The 23,182-nt window shown below is 44.0% G+C and overlaps 1 protein-coding gene across 1 annotated transcript in view; it reads right to left on the bottom strand.

The window, feature by feature from the left end:
- Positions 1-1,518: 1,518 nt before the first annotated feature.
- The window catches only part of KLHL1 (kelch like family member 1), a 487,130-nt gene continuing 465,466 nt past the window's right edge, over positions 1,519-23,182 (bottom strand). The window contains exon 12 of the mRNA XM_029603188.1: positions 1,519-2,217. Coding sequence (XP_029459048.1) covers positions 2,158-2,217 — 60 coding nt within the window. The 3' untranslated portion in view covers positions 1,519-2,157. The remainder of the gene's footprint in view (positions 2,218-23,182) is intronic.

Raw genomic sequence — 23,182 nt, 5'->3', positions numbered from 1 at the left:
TCGCGCCACTGGCGCGAACAAAAGTACACCAGATTTTATAAGATACGCGCGTAGCCGTGCGTATCTTATAAAATCCGGGGTCGGCGCGCGCAAGGGGGTGCACATTTGTGCAACCTGCGCGCGCCGAGCCCAGCGCGGCCTGCCTGTTCCCTCCGAGGCCGCTCCGATTTTGGAGCGGCCTCGGAGGGAACTTTTCTTCGCCCTCCCCCCACCTTCCCCTCCCTTCCCCTACCTAACCCACCCCCCTGGCCCTATCTAAACCCCCCCCTTAACTTTGCGCGCGTCGCCGGCAGCCCTGCTCCGTCCTCCGATCCCAGGGGCGTGGTCCGGAGGCCTCGACCACGCCCCTGGGCCGGCACCACGCCCCGGGCCCTCCCCCGAAACGCCACGTCATTTCGGGAACGCCCCCGGACATGCTCCCTCCTGCCCCTTTTCGAAAGCCCCAGGACTTACGTGTGTCCCGGGGCTTTACGCGCGCCGGCGCGCGAGGGCCCTGCGCGCGTAAATCCTGCCGGATTTACGCGCGCAGGGGTTTTAAAATCCGCCCCTAAGTGCATAGACAATAACCCCCTTAGTTTCCTCTTCCCTTTCCTATAAGGGACTGACCTATACCGAATGTCCACAAAGCAATAATGAGCTTATTCAAACCTTATTAACATGCATTCTGCACTGAGTAGAGGGACCAGCCTTGAATCCCTGATTATTATACACTCATTATTAGCCTATTCAATGACATTTGGATTCCCAATGATAGTGTATAAGATATCCCTCCTCATAGCTATATGAGTTGCAGGGTAAATATTTTCATTTTTGTTTTTGACTTTTGTTGTTGTTTTTCTCAGCACACATTAAATTATTTTAATGCACATTTAATGAGTGATAAAATAAAACAAGAAACAAGACAGCATTTTTGGGTTTTTTTTTTGTCATTTCCAATCTAAAATGACATAAAATTAAACAGATTTCATTGTACTTTCCTTATCATTTTTAAATGACGGACATCCCTGAATAGCTATTTGCTACAGTCTTCTTTTAGATCTCTAAGAGGATAATTTTATAATAGCCTGCATAAATTTGTGGGCTGTTATATGCCTTAAGTTCTAGCTATTTTTAAAGTGTACTTATATATGTAAGTTAGCTTAGAAAATTATTTCACGATAACTATCCACATCAAATTACATCTGCTACTTTGTGCAGGGAAAGGTTTTGGGGAAATTTAAACACACATACACTCCAAATTCAAAAAGTATTTGTGTAAATGCAAATGCTGCCCAGACCTTGCCCCCCTGGAATGCTTCTCCCCATGTGCTTAAAATAATGTGCATAATGGGAGTATGCATGTAAGTGTATGCATAGTTTAGCATACATTATTATTTTTAATGTCCTTTTATTTTTTTTTTGGTGGGGGGGGGGGGGGGGGTTACATAATCCACCCTGAATGATTGATCTGAATTGTGCGGAATAGAATAATTTTAAATAAATACATTTCAAATAAATAGTTTACTCAAATATTCTGAACAAAATTTTTTTTGCATATTTGTAATATATGTACCAAACATTTTAAATTCAGGAAATTTTTATCATGCGTTCACTTTTAGTCCTTTCTTAATAAATGCCCCAATATTTCAAACATGACATATAATCCATTGACTTAAATCCTTCTGACATTACAGCCACTAAGTTTGGAATAATTGTGTCATGCCAAGTTGTAAAAAAAACACAAAATATGTTGACGATAAGAATTTGACAGAAATCAACAGATTGTATGATCTGTTTTTCCTTAAAAAATAGTGAAGAAGTATTTAGTAGATGTGCTTTGTTGTTCTTACTATAGCTGAAACACTTGGCATAATCAATAATATTCTCTCATCTCTTCTGCTGCTTACAGAAAGCTGGCCTTTGATATTTCTTGCCATACCAAAATGTAGTCACAGGTTAAAGTATCTTGCCTTAAGCTATATTTCTGTAGCATTCTCTGGTGGATGCACTTCAAATAGACGTCAATGAAGAAACTTGCCACAAACTGCTTCATGTATGTAATCAACAGAGTATTTAGAGTATACAGTAAATGAGTGTTCCTTTTAGTTATTTACTGTTTATGCTTGATAGAAAAATAATTGGTTTTCAGTCAGAAAGTTTGAAATCTCTATGAATAAGTCAAAGTTGCTTGATGACAACAAGACAAGCTCCAGCTCTTCCAATATTCAGACATGCCATCTACAAAGAAAAAGAAGAAATAAAATCAAGCAAAAGAGGTGGGGTATGGTATTTCATTGCATAATAATGCTATGTTTAATTGGAATCAAAATGATAAACCTATCAAACCATGGGGCTACATTTAATCAAACTTATAAATACATGATCTTTGCAAACATGGGTAAATATTCTACAGACAAAATGAAAGCAAAGCAGATAGTTGATACATGTAGCTGCTGTATGGGTCCTGATTCACTAAGGCATTTCTCCCATTCTGTGTTTATGGGAAAATGCCTTGATAAAAAAGGCCCATAGTTTGCTAACTATTATTACTATCTCTTCACAATAATGACAAGTAACAATTTACTGGGCAGCAAGGCAAACAACTTGTTGAGATATTTTATAGGGATGAGCATTTATTTTAAAGAAAAGGGTAAAATGCAATGAATGTGTGCATTTTTGTTTCATTTGTGGACCCCACAACAAACGGTGTCTACACATTTGACCAAACATTTTTGTCTCAATCATTTTTGTTTCCCTTTCAAGTCTATGACTGTGCTGGGAGCAAATAAACATATGTAGGTAATTTAGCAACCAACTCCTCTCTGTATGATATCATAGTATTCTAGGAGCAGAGGGAAGATAAGTTGGTAAGATCAGATGAAGGACAAATCACGGTGAAGCATTTTTAAAACCATCCTATAGCTGCCATCTGGATCATAGGATACTGATGTCCTCCCATTGAAAGATCTGAGCATCTACAAGAAACTCTCTGTTTCCTTTTTAACAGTTGGTAGAAAAGGATATGTTTTTGAGAAGCTCTCTCAGAGTTTAAACAAAGCTTTAAAAATGCTTTTGGAACCGATATAGAGTTGTTTCTTATCTTCTCTACTGCAGTGGTCTCACTCACTATGACAGAAAGACAGGCAGTGGCACTGCACTTTTCTGTTCACTGGGGTGGGGTTGGATTGTAGAAATTGAAGTAGTGCTCTTGTCTGTCTGAGCATCTAGTTAAGTGAGGTGCAGTGAGGTTAGCACACTGACACTGAAGATTAAGAAGAGCCTTGCTAGGCTACCAGTATTATTCTGTTTAACTTTTTGGTTCTAACAGTTGTTTTTTTCTGTGGAAAAAGAGTCAGAAGTGCATACACACATATATACTGTGTGTGTGTATGTGTGTGTGTGATACAAACATCTCTGCATACAATATGGCGGTACAGTGAGTAGTGGCAAAGTATCAACAAATACATTGTTTTGTGATATCCAAACCCCAGGAGACACTTCAAATTCCATCATGTCACTGAGAGAAAAAGTCAAAAGAATGGCAGCATTGGAAGGGGTAGAGGATTTGCTGGAGAGCCAGCCTAGCCTAGTATTAGCAATAAAAGGGCAGTCCTAGCCCTAAACCTAAAAGAGACATTTTTTAACCACAGAAGGGCAGGAGTGGAAGGCAGTTCAGGGAAGAAGCATTTAAAATTTGGAGAGCATGTGCCAACTTTACCTTTCTTCTCCTTCTTTTTTTAGAGCAGAAGGAAAGGGTGGAAGAGCAATCAAAGGATGATATTAGCAGAACAGGGGCAACAGAAGCTGCATACTTCTCTATGGTTACTTTTTCTCAGGCCATGGTGGCAGTTTTTCCAACAACTGATTCTGAGGAATAATCTTGTCTGAGATTCCCTCAATCAGAAGTTAAGGAGCTAGTAGCTTAAGAAAATTTGGGAGGATTAATCAGTAGCGTCACAGCCTCAAAAGTGTTGACAGGAGAGATAGATGATATTGATAGTGTTGAGAGAAACTCCCAGGAAGAGCAGGCAGAGCAGATCGAGAGCATGAGTAATGCCCCTGGCATTTTTCCTCATGATCCACTTTCAAACTCAACTTCAGAACCAGTATTGGTCCTCAAGAGAACAGAGAAGAGATCATGCAAGACATCTCTGGTCTAGAGGCATTTTAAAGTGAGGGAAGACACATGCTTTACTCTGTGTATTCACTGCAGTAAGGACATCAGTTAAGGGAAGCAAGTGAGGCATGTAAGAAATGCTGGTATGCAGCATCACCTGCAGAAGCAGCAGCTGCTAGCACAGGCATCAAGGGAAGGTGGCAGTACTAGCTTGGGGATCCTGTTATATAAGTGTTATATATTTCCTGTTTTTTTCTGCTTATGTTACATCTTGTCCCCCCCCCCAAATACCTGCATATTAGACATATATAGAATGGGGATTATATATTTCCTTTATTATGAATCCAAAAATGTCTTATGTAAAACCTCAACTGTAATGTTATTATTTCTGAACTTTTGTTCTGTATATTTTTGAAAAATGTAATAAATAGATAATAAAAAAAAAGAACCGTCCCTTCTGACATAGGCCATAGCTAAAGCAACTGGTAAGAAAAATCCATACCTACTCCAGCAAAGGACATCCCAGCAGAAATTGCTGTGATGCACTATCTCACAGAACCTAAAGAAGACAGATACAGATGCAATGGCATATTGGACACACAAGTCAGCAGACTGGCCAGACCTGGCTAATGTGGCTCAGCATTACCTTTGCTGCCCACCAACCAGTGTGCCTAGTGAACGTGTCTTCTTAATGGCAAGGGACATCATGAACCCTCATCATTCCAGGCTGGCAGCAGACTTGATGGAAAGTTTGTGTTTTTGAACATCAATCTGTTGCCTTTGCTGGGCTATCTAGAATTTTCATAAGAGTTTCAAAAGGACTGAAAATACCTTGAATGTCTTACTCCCAATATTTTTACCTGCAAAGCCCCAGATGTACCAACTTAGGGGTCTTGCTGCTATAATGCCTACATGTCATGGCCCTGCTGTACCACCTTAGAGGTCTTAAAATAGGGATGTGCAGTGAAAAACACCCCAAATGGCCAAAAACCGAAAACGAGCTCTCCCGCCCACCATCCTGGAAAAACACTGGGGCCAGGATCCCAACCAACCCCCACTTACCCAGTCCGGTGGGGATCTGCCATCTCGGACTAGGCCGAAGCCTCTGACTTGTGTAGGCCCGACACCTAGGCTGGTGCCCGGACCCAGGCCCGATGCTGGAGAAAACATAATAACAATAGTGTGGGTATATAGCTCCCACATATGGATGAGAGTAAATGGTGTCTTCCTCTGCTATATAAGTTCTGACCATCATCTTAGGGTATGGATTTCCTGTTTTTTCTTTCCATGGGTAGCACATCTTAGCTGTCCTCTGATTTTTCTATTTGCTTAATACCTCCATGGAGCTTAGTATTTTGGCATGGGAGTTTCTGTCTACTCTCCCTATCAATTTTTTTTATGTTTGGTGTTGATTTATTTAAGTTATTAATACTCAGTAACTAAGGACTCAATTATTTTATTTTTCTGCTCTAACAACAATGGAATATTGTCAATATTCAGAGAATTGTCAATATTCAGAGAAAGGATGACTTACAGCCAACCAGAGGAGAAAGAGAGAGGGTAGAAAGGAGTTGGAATGGACTTCCATATACTAGGAGCAGATTGGCTTACCAACAATGCCTCTCTTTTGGATAAATTCAAAAACAACTTTTTCTGTTTTAACTAGGCATTGATTGCCTGTAAGCAATAGTCACTAAGTTGCACCAAATCCACCTTCTCATAGAAACATAGAAAAATGACAACAGAAATAGACTGTATAGCTTACCTAGTCTGCCCATTCATCCAATTAATTTAGCTTTATAATTCCTATCACCATTTCATAAGCCCCAAAGGTTTTACCCTTGACTTATCCATGGGTGATAGATAAATCTTGATTTTAGGGCCCCAAAATACCCTCAACTTATACATGAGATCGACTTATACACGAGTATATACCATAAATTAGATTACATCTTTATTAGTTTACCATTATTGGGAGGGAAGTATAAAGCTTGCCCTAAACCTGTGGGATGGGAGAAACATCAGATTAAAGACTGAATCAATTGGCTTTATCATCTAAAACTTAAACAGGACTATAAGAAGTCACAAGGTTATTTAAAGCACTTGTAACATTGCTATTGAACCAAAACTGCACTAAAGAAAATTTTCATCATTTCACAACATCTCAGTTAAAGTATTGTTGGAAACCAAACTCAGCTTCTAATGTACTTTGTACTGTAAAATGTCTTTAGTACTCATCCATGCTGTATACCTGAATGCTAAACTGAGAATTAAGTGTTTGCAATGCAAAGGGCCTTGAAAGTTATTCTTAGGATTAGTGAGTGTGGGCCCTGGGCCGAGGTGAGAGATGGTACCACCCACAGGGAGGAGCCCCGTGAGCCTCACCATTGGGAGGCTGAATCTCAGCTGACGTCAGACACAGTATCAGTCTAGAGTCTTTATTAAAGAGATATAGTGACACTACCCATGGAGTGGGAGGTGCTAGAGAGGAGGTCTCACAGACCCAGAAACACAGGGTTAGTAGAAAGGGGGATACCCAGAGGAGATACCTCTGCAGAGGTGGTAATGGTCTGCAGAGCGGGATACCCCGATGAGGTCTTCAGTAGAGGTCCATGGAGCAGAATACACCGAAGAGGTATTCGGTAGAGATGGTAGTCACCCGCGGAGAGTGGTACACCGCAGGAGGTCCTCAGTAAAGATGGTTGTGGTCCATAGAATGGAGTACGCCAATGATGTCCTAGTAGAGATGGTAATGTCCACGGAGTGGAGTACACTGGAGAGGGTCCTCAGTAGAGATGATAGCGGTCCACAGAGCGGGGTACACTGATGAGGTCCTTAGTAGAGATGGTAATGGCCCGCAGAGCGGGGTACACCAGTGAGGGTCCTCTGCAGAGATGACAGTGGTTCACAGAGCGGGGAACACCAATAGAGTCCTCAGTAGAGTAGGTAAAGGCCCGCAGAGTGGGATAGGCTCGAGGGAGTCCTCAGTAGAGATGGTAATGGTCCGCAGAGTGGGGTACACCAGAGAGGTCCTTGGTAGAACTGGAAGTGGTCTGCAGAGCGGGGTACTCACAAGAAGAGTAGTGATGGTTCCAGAGAAGCCCCAAGGTATGAGGCAGGTAGAAGTCCGAAACGTTAGGCCCCCCGAGGAGCGGATAGCCAAGACAAGAAGAGGGCCTCCGAGGAGTGGGTACCCGAGACGTCTTACGCCAGGAAGCAGGAACTGGAACACAGGGTCCTCTGAGAGTGAGGCGGATTTAGCAAGGATGGATCTCTTTGCCAAGTCATCGGTAGGCAGGGCCAGTGGGTTTAAATGTCCTGGAGGGATGACATCATCCAGAGGGGACGCCCCTGAGGTTTCCGCTATGACGTGCTTAAGACTGGCCTGTGCTGATGGCAAGATGGTGGTCGGTGGCATCCCTGCCACCTCGGGAGGCCTGGGAGTGGTAGGTTGGCGGAGGCTACCAGTCTACCCCACGGAGTCAGGGAAGTGAAGAAAGAGGTGACCAGCAGCAGTTGCAGCCATCTGCGACAGACGGGCGTAACAGTACCACCCTTCTTATGGCCCCTCCCCGGGGGTTTCGGCTTTCTAGGGTGTGAAGCGTGGAACTGTTCGATCAACTCCTTGTCAAGGATGTTAACAGCAGGCTCCCAGCTATTCTCTTTGTGGCCAAATTCTTCCCACGAGATCAGATAATCACAATGCTTCCCGCACTTCCTTACGTCCAAGATGTCCTCCACCTGATATGTAATATCTTCTTCCGAAGCTAGATGTTGAGGCTCAGGAGGTTTCTTGGAGAATTCTGATATGATGAGCGGTTTTAACAGTGATATGTGGAAGGCGTTATGAATTTTGAGCGAAGTGGGTAGACGAAGGCTGTAAGTGACCGGGCCCAGCCTGCGAAGTACGGGAAAGGGCCCAATATATCTGGGAGCAAAGCAGGCTGAAGGCAACTTTAAGCGAATAAAGCAGGTGCTGAGCCACACCTTGTCTCCAGGGTTCAACTGAGGAGCTGCCTGATGATGGGCATCGTAGAACTTTGACTTTAGGGCAGCTTGTTTCAGAAGTCGTTTGGTATACTCCCTGAGTTGATGCAGTTCTTGCGCTGCTGGAGAAGGTACAGACAGAGGTATCGGAAGAGGACGCAGAGGCTGACATCCGTACACTACTTGAAAGTGGGATAACACAGTAGATGCAGTCTGATGGGAGTTCAAGGTGAACTCGGCCCACAGCAATAAGTTGGACTAGTCGTTCTGCCAAGAGTTCACGTACACCCGCAGAAACTGCTTCTGGGTGTGGTTTGTCCTTTCTGTCTGTCCATTGGCCTGTGGGTGATAGGCCAATGTGAGGTCCAGGGCGATGTCAAATTTTTTACAAAACAATCTCCAAAACTTGGCCGTGAATTGGAAACCCCTATCCAAGAGGATGTGCCTCAAGAGTCCATGAAGATGGAAGATGTGGCGAATAAATAGTTTAGCTAGCTCCGAGGCTGAAGGTAGACCGGGTAGCGCCATGAAATGAGCCATCTTCGAAAAGTGGTCCACAATGACACAAATGGTATTATTGCCACTGGAAGGGAGTAGGTCCACAATAAAATCTGTGGATATGTGTGTCCACAGCTCACTAGGTGCAGGAAGAGTTTGTAGGAGACACCAGGGATGGCCTGATGGCAGCTTTTGATGGGCGCAAGTGGGACATGATTCCACATAAGCTTGAGCGTTCTTCTTCATGGTTGGTCACCAATAGAACCTCTGGAGGGTCATGAGTGTTCTGGCTTGTCCAGGATGACCAGTAAGGAATCATGTGCCCAGCAGAGGATCTTCCTCCAAAGACGTCGGGGAACCACTGTCTTCCTCCTTTCCTCTCGAGTACTTTAGTCGGGTCGATGCTGTGCCGAGGGACATCTGGGACATCATCAGTGATGAACGAACGAGAGACGGCATCTGCTTGAACGTTCTTATTAGATGGTTGGTATCGAAGTAGAAAATTAAATCGAGTAAAAAAAAAGAGACCAGCGGGCCTGTCTGTGGTTAAGGCATTGAGCGTGGTGAAGATACTCGAGGTTCTTGTGATTAGTGTACACAATTATTTGGTGTTGTGCTCCCTTGAGCCAGGGGCGCCACTCTTCAAAGTCTAGTTTGATTGCCAGCAATTCTTTGTCCCCGATTCCATAATTACGCTCAGCCGGAGAGAAGAGTCAAGAGAAGAATAAGCATGGGTGAAAGGTGTGGTTAGTAGAATGCTGGCTGAGTACTGCCCAACACTGACGTCAGAGGCGTCTACTTCCACGATGAAGGGTTGTCGGGGGTCAGGATGATGCAGGCATGGCTCCTGTAGGAATGCCTCCTTAAGCTCATGGAAGGCGGACATGGCTTCAGGTGACCACTGGTATGGATTGGCTCCCTTATGTGTCATAGCCATGAGTGGGGTGGTTAGTGTTGAATAGTGATTGATGAATGACCTGTAGTAATTAGTAAAGCCCAAAAATCTTCAGAGTGCCTTAAGGCCCATTGGCTGAGGCCACTCCCAGATGCTCTTAGTCTTCTATAGATCCATCTGAAACCCCTGGCTAGAGACCACATAGCCCAGAAAAGGGACGGACTCTTTGTGGAAAGAGCATTTTTCCAGCTTGGCGTACAACTGGTTATCCCTTAAGCATTGTAGAACATTGGTGACGTCTTGAAGATGGCTCTGGTCTTGTGAAAATACTAGAATGCTGTCTAAATAGACCATGACACAAGTGTAGAGCATGTCTCTGAAGATTTCATTCATCATATTCTGGAACACCGCTGGAGCGTAGCAGAGGCCAAATGGCATGATCAAATATTCAAAATGGCCATCGCGGGTGTTACCGTATTTTCCGGCGTATAAGACGACTGGGCGTATAAGACGACCCCCCCTTTTTTATACATATTTTTAAGAAAAAAAATAATTTTACACTCAAACAGGAGCAACCCTATCTATGAAAAGGCAACACTACAAATACCATATATCAGGCCCTAAAAACCAATACACCTCTTAGGAAAACAGAACTAGCAAGCAGCTATAGATCCCCACACAGAAATAATTGTAAAACTATACTAATAAGCAGAATAAATGTTTCAAAACAGCTATGAACAGAATAACATCCAACAATTTAAAAACTCATAATTATTAAAAATTGTCCAAATATAAATAAAATATTTCAAAACAGCAGACACATCATATAACACCCAATAATTAAAATGGCAGTCAATCAAGAAAAGTAAACTTTAAAAGCTGCCTTTACTTACCCTCTCCAGAAACTCTCCTACTCCTTTCCCTTGCAGGCAAAGAGCACTCACCAGAAGCAGCAGTGGCTGCTGAAGCTCTGTCCTCACAGTCTTCTTCCTTAGGGCCCACAACCAGTCTCTGTCTCACACAGATCAGTAACTTCCCTAACTAGTATCTCTTCCTCACACACACAGCAGTCACCTCCCTGACCAGTCTCAGTCTCTCTCTCACACACACACACACACACCAGTCACCTCCCTGACCAGTCTCTCTGAATCACATACATGTTCTGCCACTTACAGACAAGCTCACATATACTCTGTCACTTACAACCACACAAACATACTGCCACTCATGCACCCATTCTACCACACACACACAAGCTCGCACTCATGCACCCAGGCACCCATTCTACCACACTCACACACAAGCTCTCACTCATGCACCCAGGCACCCATTCTACCACACACACACAAGCTCTCACTCATGCACCCAGGCACCCATTCTACCACACACACACACACAAGCTCTCACTCATGCACCCAGGCACCCATTCTACCACACACACACAAGCTCTCACTCATGCACCCAGGCACCCATTCTACCACACACACACAAGCTCTCACTCATGCACCCAGGCACCCATTCTACCACACACACACAAGCTCTCACTCATGCACCCAGGCACCCATTCTACCACACACACACACACACACACAAGCTCTCATTCATGCACCCAGGCACCCATTCTACCACACACACACACACTCTCACTCATGCACCCATTCTACCACACACACACAAGCTCTCACTCATGCACCCTGGCACCCATTCTACCACATACATACAAGCTCACATGGAGCCTCTTCTCATAGTTTGGCCCAATAAACCTGGCCTCTGCTTCTCAGCCACCTCTGGCCTGACCTCCAGTGGCATGCAAATTCTCCCAGCCGCCTCCCACGGTGCGCAGGGTCTCTCCTTTCTTCGATCCCGCCGGCGCGCAGGTCTCTCTTCTCTTCTCTTCGGCCCTGCCGACCTGGCCTCCCGCGGTGGCGCGCAGCGTCTCTCCTTTCTTTGGTCCCGGCGGCGGCAGCACGCAGGTCTCTCTTCTCTTCGGCCCTGCCAGCCTGGCCTCCCGCAGTGGCGCGCAGCGTCTCTCTTCGGTCCCGCCGGCGGTGGCACGCAGGTCTCTCTTTTCTTCGGCCCTGCCGGCCTGGCCTCCCACGGTGGCCCGCAGCGTCTCTCCTTTCTTCGGTCCCGCCGGCGGCGGCACGCAGGTCTCTCTTCTCTTTGGCCCTGCCGGCCTGACCTCCAGTGGTGACGCGCATCGTCTCTCCTTTCTTCGGTCCTGCCCCTAGGGAGAAGGGAAGCACAAGTGGGGCAGTGGAACACTGGAAGCCGCGACACACTGGTTGAGAACCGCTGCCCTATAAGACGATACCCGGCGTATAAGACGACCCCCGACTTTTAAGAAGATTTTCAGGGGTTAAAAAGTCGTCTTATACGCCGGAAAATACGGTAAATGCGGTTTTCCATTCATCGCCCTGGCGTATCCTGATCAAATTGTAAGCTCCTCTGAGGTCCAATTTGGTAAATATCTTGGCCCCCTGGAGCCTGTCCAACAGTTCAGAGATTAATAGCAGGGGGTAGCGATCCTTCAGTGTAATTTCATTCAAGCCGCGGTAATCCATGCACGGCCGAAGGGAGCCGTCCTTTTTCCCCACAAAAAAGAACCCAGCTCCAGCGGGAGACTTGGAAGGCCGAATGAAGCCTTTAGCCAAATTTTCTTGTATATATTCAGACATGGCTTTTGTCTCAGTCAGAGAAAGTGGGTAGACTCTTCCTCGGGGAGGCTCAGTGTTGGGCAACAAATTTATAGTGCAATCAAAAGAGCGATGTGGAGGTAAGACATCTGTGGCTTTCTTAGAGAACATATCCTGGAAGGAGGAATACTGCAGTGGAAGCCCTGGAATGGATGGCAGTGTGGCTAGACAGGGCATCGGGGACATGGTCTCCAAACATTTTTTATGGCAGTAATCACCCCAATGAGACAACTGGAGAGTACTCCAATCAAATTGTGGAGTTATGTATTTTCAGCCATGGCAATCCTAGGACCATAGGATGTATAGCCTTGTCCAAAATCAGAAAGGAAATAGTCTCTGTATGTAGAGATCCTGTGCAAAGTCAAATGGGGATCATGGAGAAGGTAACTTCATCAGGTAATGGCTCACCATGGATGGAAGAGAGTAACAATGGCATTGGCATATGGACAGTGGGAATCCGCAGATGTTCTACGAGTTGCCGGAGGATAAAGTTTCCACCGGCTCCGGAGTCTACTAATGCCAGAGTGTGACACTCCTGGGTGTCCAAATTAATGGTGACAGGCAGGGTTAATGGAGGAGAGTTCCTAGGCCTGGGAGTTTCCCAGATGGAGTGGGCAGGAGGGTACCGCATGACCCGATTGACCACAATACATGCAAAGGCCGGCCTTCTGGCGATGATTCTCCTTAGAAGATAGGTGACTACGACCTATTTGCATCGGTTCATCATCCTCGGTGCTTGGTGTAGTGAAGACCTGAGTAGAAGACATTGGATGAATGTGTGGTACACTAGAAGCCATTCTCTTGGCTCCTCTGACCTCTTGGAAACATTCACGCATATGATGGTCTATGCGACCAGCGAGGTTTATAAGGGAGTCCAAGGCCTCAGGGAGTTCTCGTGCTGCCAACTCATCCTTGATACGTGGGCTAAGGCCCTCGAAGAATATGGCACACAGGCAGCCCAGGTCCCAGTGTAATTCAGATGAGAGAGTTCGAAACTCATTGACATAGTCAGTCAGAGATCTGGAACCTTGTTGCAGATATAAGAGCATAGATCCGGAGATGGCCTTTCAACCTGGGTCATCAAACACAGTGCGAAAAAGGGTGAGGAGGCCTGGTAGGTAGCTAATGCTTTTCCGTCCAGAAGGGATACGATATATGTAGTTTTGGAAACTACATCAGGAAAATATGCAGGTTGTAGGGAAAAGTGCATGATGCACTGGTTCAAGAAGTCCCTACATAGCAAGGGGGTCACATGCAAAACAAGGAGGTGCCGGCAAGGGCACTGGAGGCCGGAAGGGTGGCGCATGCGTAGCTGAGTTAGGCTTGGCAGATGTCGGGATGGAGTCCAGCCTTTTGGTTGCCTTGATCTTTTCCAAATATTTATTAAAGTAGAGACGTATAGATGTATTCATAAAAATGCCCGACTCAGGCCGAGTTTCGCAGCTCAACAGCCGCTGCCTCAGGGGCTTGGACAATCAAGAATCTCAGATGAGTATAAAATCATCAAGGGAAGGTCACTGTGAACCAACACTGAAAGATAACTTGGACAATCAAGAATCTCAGATGAGTATAAAATCATCAAGGGAAGGTCACTGTGAACCAACACTGAAAGATAACTTGCAAAACGCCGTCATGTATTCAGTCTCTACTGCTAGCAGTGTTGGTTCACAGTGACCTTCCCTTGATGATTTTATACTCATCTGAGATTCTTGATTGTCCAAGTTATCTTTCAGTGTTAGTTCACAGTGACCTTCCCTTGATGATTTTATACTCATCTGAGATTCTTGATTGTCCAAGCCCCTGAGGCAGCGGCTGTTGAGCTGCGAAACTCAGCCTGAGTCGGGCATTTTTATGAATACGTCTATACGTCTCTACTTTAATAAATATTTGGAAAAGATCAAGGCATCTATTCTTTTTTTGTTTACCTGACGGCCATTATAGATCGCCTTTTAAACTAGAACAAAGGGGAAAGCCGACAGTCGCTCAGCAGTGCATGGTTCGAAGAGAGGTATCTTCAAAGGATACTAATGATGCATTAGAATTAGGGCATCCCAACAGTGTGGTTCCAATAATAAGAAAAGCAGACCAAGTGCCTGTAACTAAAAACTCACCTGAGCTAAAAAATTCTAACTTATCCCTATCAATTAAAAAACAGAATGAAAAAACAAACAAAATACAAACTTTGAAATGTTTGTATGCTAAGGCCAGACATCTAAGAAGTAAGATGAGAGAATTAGAATGTATAGCAGTGAATGAGGACATACACTTAATTGGCATCTCAGAGACATGGTGGAAGGAGGACAACCAATGGGACAGTGCTATACCGAGGTACAAATTATATCGCAATGACAGAGAGGAGCACCCAGGGGGCGGTGTGGCACTTTCTGTCCGGGATGGCATAGAGTCCAACAGGATAAAAGATCTTGCATGAGACTAAATGCATAATTGAATTTTATGGGTAGAAATCCCTTGTGTGTCGGGGAAGGCTATAGTGATAGGAAACTTTCTGTTTCCTGTCTTTTAGCCAGTTTGTAATCCACGAAAGGACATCGCCACCTATCCTATGACTTTTTACTTTTCCTAGAAGCCTCTCATGAGGAACTTTGTCAAACGCCTTCTGAAAATCCAAATACACTACATCTACCGGTTCACCTTTATCCACATGTTTATTAACTCCTTCAAAAAAGTGAAGCAGATTTGTGAGGCAATACATGCCTTGGGTAAAGCCATGCTGGCTTTGTTCCATTAAACCATGTCTTTCTATATCTTCTGTGATTTTGATGTTTATAACACTTTCCACTATTTTTCCTGGCACTGAAGTCAGGCTAACTGGTCTGTGGTTTCCCGGATCACCCCTCGAGCCCTTTTTAAATATTGGTGTTACATTAGCTATCTTCCAATCTTCAGGTACAATGGATGATTTTAACGATAGATTACAAATTTTTACTAATAGGTCTGAAATTTCATTTTTGAGTTCCTTCAGAACTCTGGAGTGTATTCCATCCAGTCCAGGTGATTTACTATTCAGTTTGTCAATCAGGCCTACCACATCTTCTAGGTTCACCATGATTTCACCGCCTACTGTCTACCTGGTCAAGATGGTGAGACTGACAGTGAAATGCTAAGAGAAATTAGGGAAGCTAACCAAATTGGTAGTACGATAATAATGGGGGACTTCAATTATCCCAATATTGACTAGGTAAATGTATCATCGGTACATGCTAGAGATATAAAGTTCCTGGATGGAATAAATGACATTTTTATAGAGCAATTGGTTCAGGAACCGACAAGAAAGGGAGCAATTTTAGATCTAATTCTCAGTGGAGCACAGGATTTGGTGAGAGAGGTAACAGTGGTGGGGCCGCTTGGCAACAGTGATCATAATATGACCAAATTTGAATTAATGACTGGAAGGGGTACATTAAGCAAATCCATCGCTCTCGTGCTAAACCTTCAAAAGGGAAACTTTGATAAAAGAGAAAAATTGTTAGAAAAAAACTGAAAGGAGCAGCTACAAAGGTAAAAAGTGTGCAAGAGGCATGGTCATTGTTAAAAAATACCATCCTAGAAGCACAGTCCAGATATATTCCACACATTAAAACAGGTGGAAAGAAGGCAAAACGATTACCGGCATGGTTAAAAGGGGAGATGAAAGAAGCTATTTTAGCCAAAAGATCTACATTCGAAAATTGGAAGAAGGATCCAACAGAAGAAAATAGGATAATGCATAAGCATTGGCAAGTTAAATGTATGACATTGATAAGACAGGCTAAGAGAGAATTTGAAAAGAAGTTGGCTGAAGAGGCAAAACTAACAGTAAAAACTTTTTTAAATATATCCGATGCAGAAAGACATTGAGGGAGTCAATTGGACCATTAGATAATCGAGGGGTTAAAGAGGCACTTAGAGAAGATAAGGCCATCGCGGAAAGATTAAATAATTTCTTTACTTCAGTGTTTACTGAAGAGGATGTTGGGGAGCTACCCGTACTGGAGAAGGTTTTCATGGGTAATGATTCAGGTGGACTGAACCAAATCACGGTGAACGTAGAAGATGTGGTAGGCCTGATTGACAAATTGAATAGTAAATCACCTGGACTGGATGGAATACACCCCAGAGTTCTGAAGGAACTAAAAAATGAAATTTCAGAACTATTAGTAAAAATTTGTAACCTATCGTTAAAATCATCCATTGTACCTGAAGATTGGAGGATAGCTAATGTAACACCAATATTTAAAAAGGTTCTCCAGGGGTGATTCGGGAAACTACAGACCAGTTAGCCTGACTTCAGTGCCAGGAAATATAGTGGAAAGTGTTATAAACATCAAAATCACAGAACATATAGAAAGACATGGTTTAATGGAACAAAGCCAGCATGGCTTTACCCAAGGCATGTATTGCCTCACAAATCTGCTTCACTTTTTTGAAGGAGTTAATAAACATGTGGATAAAGGTGAACCGGTAGATGCAGTGTACTTGGATTTTCAGAAGGCGTTTGACAAAGTTCCTCATGAGAGGCTTCTAGGAAAAGTAAAAAGTCATGGGATAGGTGGCGATGTCCTTTCGTGGATTACAAACTAGCTAAAAGACAGGAAACAGAGAGTAGAATTAAATGGACAATTTTCTCAGTGGATGGGAGAGGGCAGTAGAGTGCCTCAGGGATCTGTATTGGGAGCCTTACTTTTCAATATATTTATAAATGATCTGGAAAGAAATACGACGAGTGAGGTAATCAAATTTGCAGATGATACAAAATTGTTCAGAGTAGTTAAATCACAAGCAGATTGTGATAAATTGCAGGAAGACCTTGTGAGACTGGAAAATTGGACATCGAAATTTCAGATGAAATATAATATGGATAAGTGCAAGGTGATGCATATAGGGAAAAATAACCCATGCTATAGTTACGCAATGTTAGGTTACATATTAGGTGCTACTACCCAAGAAAGAGATCTAGGCGTCATAATGGATAACACATTGAAACTGTCAGTTCAGTGTGCTGCGGCAGTCAAAAAAGCAAACAGAATGTTGGGAATTATTAGAAAGGGAATGGTGAATAAAATGGAAAATGTCATAATGCCTCTGTATTGCTCCATGGTGAGACCTCACCTTGAATACTGATAACAATTCTGGTCGCCGCATCTGAAAAAAGATATAATTGCGATGGAGAACGTACAGAGAAGGGCGACCAAAATGATAAGGGGAATAGAAAGGCTCCCCTATGAGGAAAGACTAAAGAGGTTAGGACTTTTCAGCTTGGAGAAGAGACGGCTGAGGAGGGATATGATAGAGGTATTTAAAATCATGAGAGGTCTAGAATGGGCAGATGTGTATCGGTTTCACATAATTACTCACATAATTACTCTTTCACATAATAGAAAGACTAGGGGGCACTCCATGAAGTTAGCATGTGGCACATTTAAAACTAATCAGAGAAAGTTCTTTTTCACTCAACGACAATTAAACTCTGGAATTTGTTGCCAGAGGATGTGGTTAGTGCAGTTAGTATAGCTGTGTTTAAGAAAGGATTGGATAAGTTCTTGGAGAAGTCCATTACCTGCTATCAAGCCCAGCATCCTGTTGGAAACAGGATGCTGGGCTTGATGGACACTTGGTCTGAACCAGTATGGCATGTTCTTATGTTTCTTATTCAGGTAATTGATGGCGCTAGCCAAAGTCTCTAGGATGTTCTGCTGTTCTGTGATTCGCTGGGCCAGGCCAGGGATGGCCTGAATGGCTAAGACCTGTGCCAGGTCCATGGACTTGGCAATCTGTTAGGATTACTGAGTGTGGGACCTGGACCGAGGTGAGAGATGGTACCACCCACAGGGAGGAGCCCCGTGAGCCTCAGCCTCAGGAGGCGGAGTCTCAGCTGACGTCAGACACAGTATCAGTGTAGAGTCTTTATTAAAGAGATATAGTGACACTACCCGCGGTGCGGGAGGTGCCAGAGAGGAGGTCTCACAGACCCAGAAACACAGTGTTGGTGGAAAGGGGGATACCCAGAGGGGATAGCTCCGTTGAGTTGGTAATGGTACACAGAGTGCGATACCCCGATGAGGTCTTCAGTAGAGGTGGTAGTGGTCCATGCAGCAGAGTACACCGAAGATGTCTTCGGTAGAGATGGTAGTGGCCCACGGATTGGGGTACACTGCAGGAGGTCCTCAGTAGAGACAGTTGTGGTCCGCAGAGCGGAGTACGCCAATGAGGTCCTAGTAGAAATGGTAATGGCCCGCAGAGCGGGGTACACCGGTGTGGGTCCTCTGTAGAGATGATAGTGGTCCACAGAGCAGGGAACACCAATAGAGTCCTCAGAAGGCCCGCAGAGTGGGATAGGCCCGAGGGAGTCCTCAGTAGAGATGGTAATGGTCTGCAGAGCGGGGTAAACCAGAGAGGTCCTCGGTAGAACTGGAAGTGGTCCACAGAGTGAGGTACTCATGAGAAGAGTAGCAATGGTTCCAGGGAAGCCCTGAGGAATGGGGCAGGCAGAAGTCCCAAGCATTAGGCCCTCTGAGAAGCAGATAGCCAAGATGAGAAGAGGGCCCCCCAGGAGCGGGCACCCGAGCCGTCTTACGTCAGGAAGCAGGAACTGGAACACAGGGTCCTCTGAGAGCAAGGCGGATTTAGCAAGGATGCATCTCTTTGCCAAGTCATCGGTAGTCAGGGCCAGTGGGTTTAAATGTCCTGGAGAGATGATGTCAACCGGAGGGGATGCCCCCGAGGTTCCTGCCATGATGTGCTTAAGACTGGCCCATGCACGCATGAGTCTAAGGGATTCTGACAGCAAGATGGTGGTCGGCGGCATCCGTGCTGCCCCTGGAGCTCTGGGAGCGGTAGGCAGACCGCCGGCAGCTAGCGGAGGCTGTCAGTCTACTCCATGGAGTCAGGGAAGTGAAGAAAGAGGTGAGCAGCAGCGGTCACAGCCATTTGCGACCGATGGGAGTAACAGTTATCTTTCTCCCTGCTCAGGAAACTCATGATGTTTCTGATATTTTAACAGTATGTAAAGTTTACCATTTGAAACTATATTTGAGATATGGCCTCTGGTACTACTATCCAGCTTGCATAGGGGTTACAAATCAGCTGCAAATTTGTTCATCTCCTTCATCATTTCTTTCTTCAGATCATTTATGAATATGTAAATTAGCACAGCTCCAAGTACAGACCCCTGAGGAACTCCACTATGACCTTTCTTCATTCAGAAATTGAACCATTTAGTCCTACCCTTTGTTTCCTGTCTTTTATCCAGTGAGCAATCCTCAATAGGTCACTGCTTGATTCCATGACCTCATAATTTCCTAAGGAGTCTCTTATGAGAAATTTTGTAAAAGACCTTCTGACAATCCAAATACACTTTATCAACTGGCTCACCTTTGACTGGATGTTTATTTACACTATTCAAAAAACTAGTAAATTGGTAAGGCAAGCCTTCCCTTTGCAAAACTCATGTTGTCTCTCCCCTATTAAATCATTTCTAGCCACGTGGTTAGTAATTTTGTTTTTAATAGGGATGTGCATCAGGTGCCCGATCGTTTGTGCTTTCGGGTTCGTGTGGCCATGGGAAAATCTCGTTTTCCCACAGATCGGCATTTTTTTTTTTTTTTTAGTAAAAAATCGTTTTTCGGGTTAGTGAGCGCTAACGGGAGTTAGCGCACACTAACAATAAATAACAAAAAGTAACAAAAAATTGTTCGTTTCTAGTTTTCCCATATATATAACGAATTAGAAATATCGTACGATATTTCTATTCATTATAAAAATGATTCACATCCCTAGTTTTTAATAATAGCTTTGACTGTTTTGCATGACACTAATGTCAGGCTTATTGTCTATAGTTTTCTGGATTATCCCTGGATCCCTTTTTAAAAATGTGTGTCACATTGGCCACCCTCCAGCCCTCTGTTACTGTGACTGTTTTAAATGATAGATTGCAAATCACCATAAACAGGTCTTGAATTTAATTTTTGAGTTCCTTCAGAACTCTGGTGTGAATACCATTCAGTTCCAGTGATTTGTTATCTTTTAGTCTGTCAATTTGAGTTCATAAGTTCTCCAATTTTACAGTGATTCCATCTAGTCACTCAGAGTCATCACCATTGAAACATGTTTCTGATGTGGGTATGACCCCAATATCCTCCTCAATAAAGTTAGAAGCAACACATTCATTTAGCTTTTCTGCTATTTCCATGTCCTCCCTGACCACCAATTTTTACCCCTTGGTCATCTAGTGGTCCAACTGAATCTCTCAGGCTTTTTGCTTCAAATGTACTTGAAAATGTTTTTATTGCTTATTTTTACCTCTATGACAAGATTTTATTCAAATACTTTGTCCGGCGCTTAATTACTTTCTTTACATCTAACTTATCATTGCTTATGTTCTTCCTTATATTTTTCCTTTGGGTTTGCTTTCCATTTTTTAAATGATGCCCTTTTTGCTTTAATTGCCTCTTTTACCTCTTTATTAAACCACGCTGGCAGTCATTTGGTTTTCCTTCAACCTTTCTTAATGCACAGAATAAAATTTGTTTGGGCCTGAGGGATGGTAATTTTAAACAGTGTCCATGCCTCCTGTAAGTTTTTAACCTTGTAGATTGCTCCTTTCTGTTTTTTTCTAACAAATTTCCTCATTTTCTTATAGTCTCACTTTTTATAGTTGCATCCTACTGTAATAGGTTTTCCTTAGTATTCATTCTCCAGTGATTATATCAAATTTTATTACATTATGATCACTGTTGCCAAGATGATCCACTATCTTTATTTCTTGCACCAGATCCTGCATTTCATCAAGAATTTTATCTAATATTGTTCCTCCAATAGTTGATTCCATGACCAAGTGCTGCATGAAGCAGTCATTTATGGCAGCCAGAATCCTTACCTTCCTTGCATGTCCTGATGTGACATTTACCCAAAAAATATGATTTTACTAGCCAGTCTAATCTCTGTTAACAGTTTACAATAGGGGTGTGCCAATATAAAAAAAAATTGTTTTTGTTTTTCGGTTCATTTTTGAGAAGATTTTTCACCTACAAATTTTGGTTTGTGGAATGTTTGATTCATTTCATTCATGTAAAAAATCCGAATCAAGTATTTAAAAAAAAAAAAAAAACAAACCCTCCAAAAATGACCCAAAAATAGAAAATGGGGCCTCCCAAGGCCTCCTGTGTCATCCCCACCACCCATCCCTCCCATTCAAGAAAATGCCAGGGCCAGGATTCCCTTGGCCCCCACTTATCTGGTCTGGTAGGGGCTTATCCCTGGGTGGAAACTGGGCCTAGGCCCAATTCTGTGGCCTGATCCTAATGCCGAGGACAGGGCCTAGGCCGCAGCTCGAGCCCAGGTGCAAAGACAGGATCTTGACCCGACTGCAGGCCTGATGCCTCAGCTTAGCGCAGAGGCCAGGTCCCGATGCTGGGGCCTCAGTATGGACATAGGCTTGATGCCTGAGCCTGGCCTGGAGGCCAGGTGCCAACATCTGGGCCTCTGCCTAGGGTCAGGCCCAGGCCTGGAGTTTATGCATTGCACCTCCATCAATGCCGTCCTCTTCTTTCTTCTTTAAACTGATACTGTGCACTGGGGTTGAGCTGGAGATAATTGACTACGGCACATTCACCCTAGTAGATGGCACTATTTTGATGTATGGCAAAGCCGTACATTGCCATACATCAATATGTTGCTGTCTCCTGCGATTAATGCTACGGAGTTAATTAACTCCAGCATGACCTCAGGACATTGTATTAGTTTAAAGAAGAAAGAATAAAGAATAAAGAGGATGAGATCAATGGAGCTGTGAGGCCTGGGTTCTGGGCCTGGTACTGACCCTAGGCTTCAGAACTCAGCCTCCAGGCCAGTCCCCAGCTTTGGGTCTGGGTCCAGCCCTTGGCTTTGCTCTGGGCTTGGCTGCAATGTTGGGTCTGGCTCCGGCTCTGGCTTAGGCTAAGGCCTAGGTTACGGAATTCAGCCTCTGGGCTGGGCCATGGCATTAGGCTTCAGTCTGGGCCTCACCCTGGCATCGGGACCCAGCCTCTAGGCCTGGCAGCATCAGCCCTGGGTCCAGGATCTGGCCTAGGCTAAGGCCCAGCTTGGCCCTTGGATACACTGGGCCTAGGCTGAAACCCCAGCATCATTCTCAGGCCTAGGTCATGTCCCCTGCTTTGGGCCTCAGCCTATGCCTTAGGTGAGACCCTGGCCTTGGGACTTGGCCTAGTCTCGATGTATTCATTTTAAAGAAATGCAATGAATAAGATTCGTTTGATTCGGGGACCATCAATTTTTTTCGGGGCTCCCTAGATGAAATAAATTGCCTTTATTCGTCACATTTTTGAAATTCATTTAAAATGAATGCACATCCCTTTTTTAAAATCTGTTTTCTCATCCTGGTCAGACAGGCAGTAATATATTTCCACTACTTTGTTCTTTCCTTTTATCCTTGGAATTTCTATTCATAATGATTTCAGAGTTCAGTTTCCAACAAAATGTTTATCTTGCTCAACTGTATGCCACTATTCCAACAGTTTTATTTGTCATGTAATGTTATATGATTTGTACCCTGGCAGTACAGGGTCCCATTGGTTATCCACCTTCCACCAAGTCTCTGTGATACCTATTATGCCTATATCTTCTTTTAGCACCATACATTCTAACTCTTCAGTCTTATTTTTCATACTTCTAGCATTTGCAAACAGACATTTTAAAGTAGCTTCATTCTTATTTCTATTTTTATATGTACCCATAACCTGCCATTATCAGATGATACAGGCAATTTGGAGTCAATTTTATCTGCATGCTCTGTATTTAAATACAGCTAAGATTTTTCAGCTTTTACAATCACCATCCTATCGGGACATTCTAATTTACTTGGGCCTGGATTCACTAAACTGTGATTTGTTTTTTAGTGGGAGGGCCCCGCTATCATGGGGAAGGCATGCCTGCGATAGTATCACCATGTTGTTTGGTCTTGTGAAAAAAATATGTAAAGCAAAACAACGCAGCATTGGTCCTCAAATATGCAAT

This window comes from Rhinatrema bivittatum, chromosome 5 (assembly GCF_901001135.1).
Source record: "Rhinatrema bivittatum chromosome 5, aRhiBiv1.1, whole genome shotgun sequence".
NCBI lineage: Eukaryota > Metazoa > Chordata > Amphibia > Gymnophiona > Rhinatrematidae > Rhinatrema > Rhinatrema bivittatum.
The sequence above is the reverse complement of the archived record's forward strand: the minus strand, read 5'-3'. Positions and strand labels throughout refer to the sequence as shown.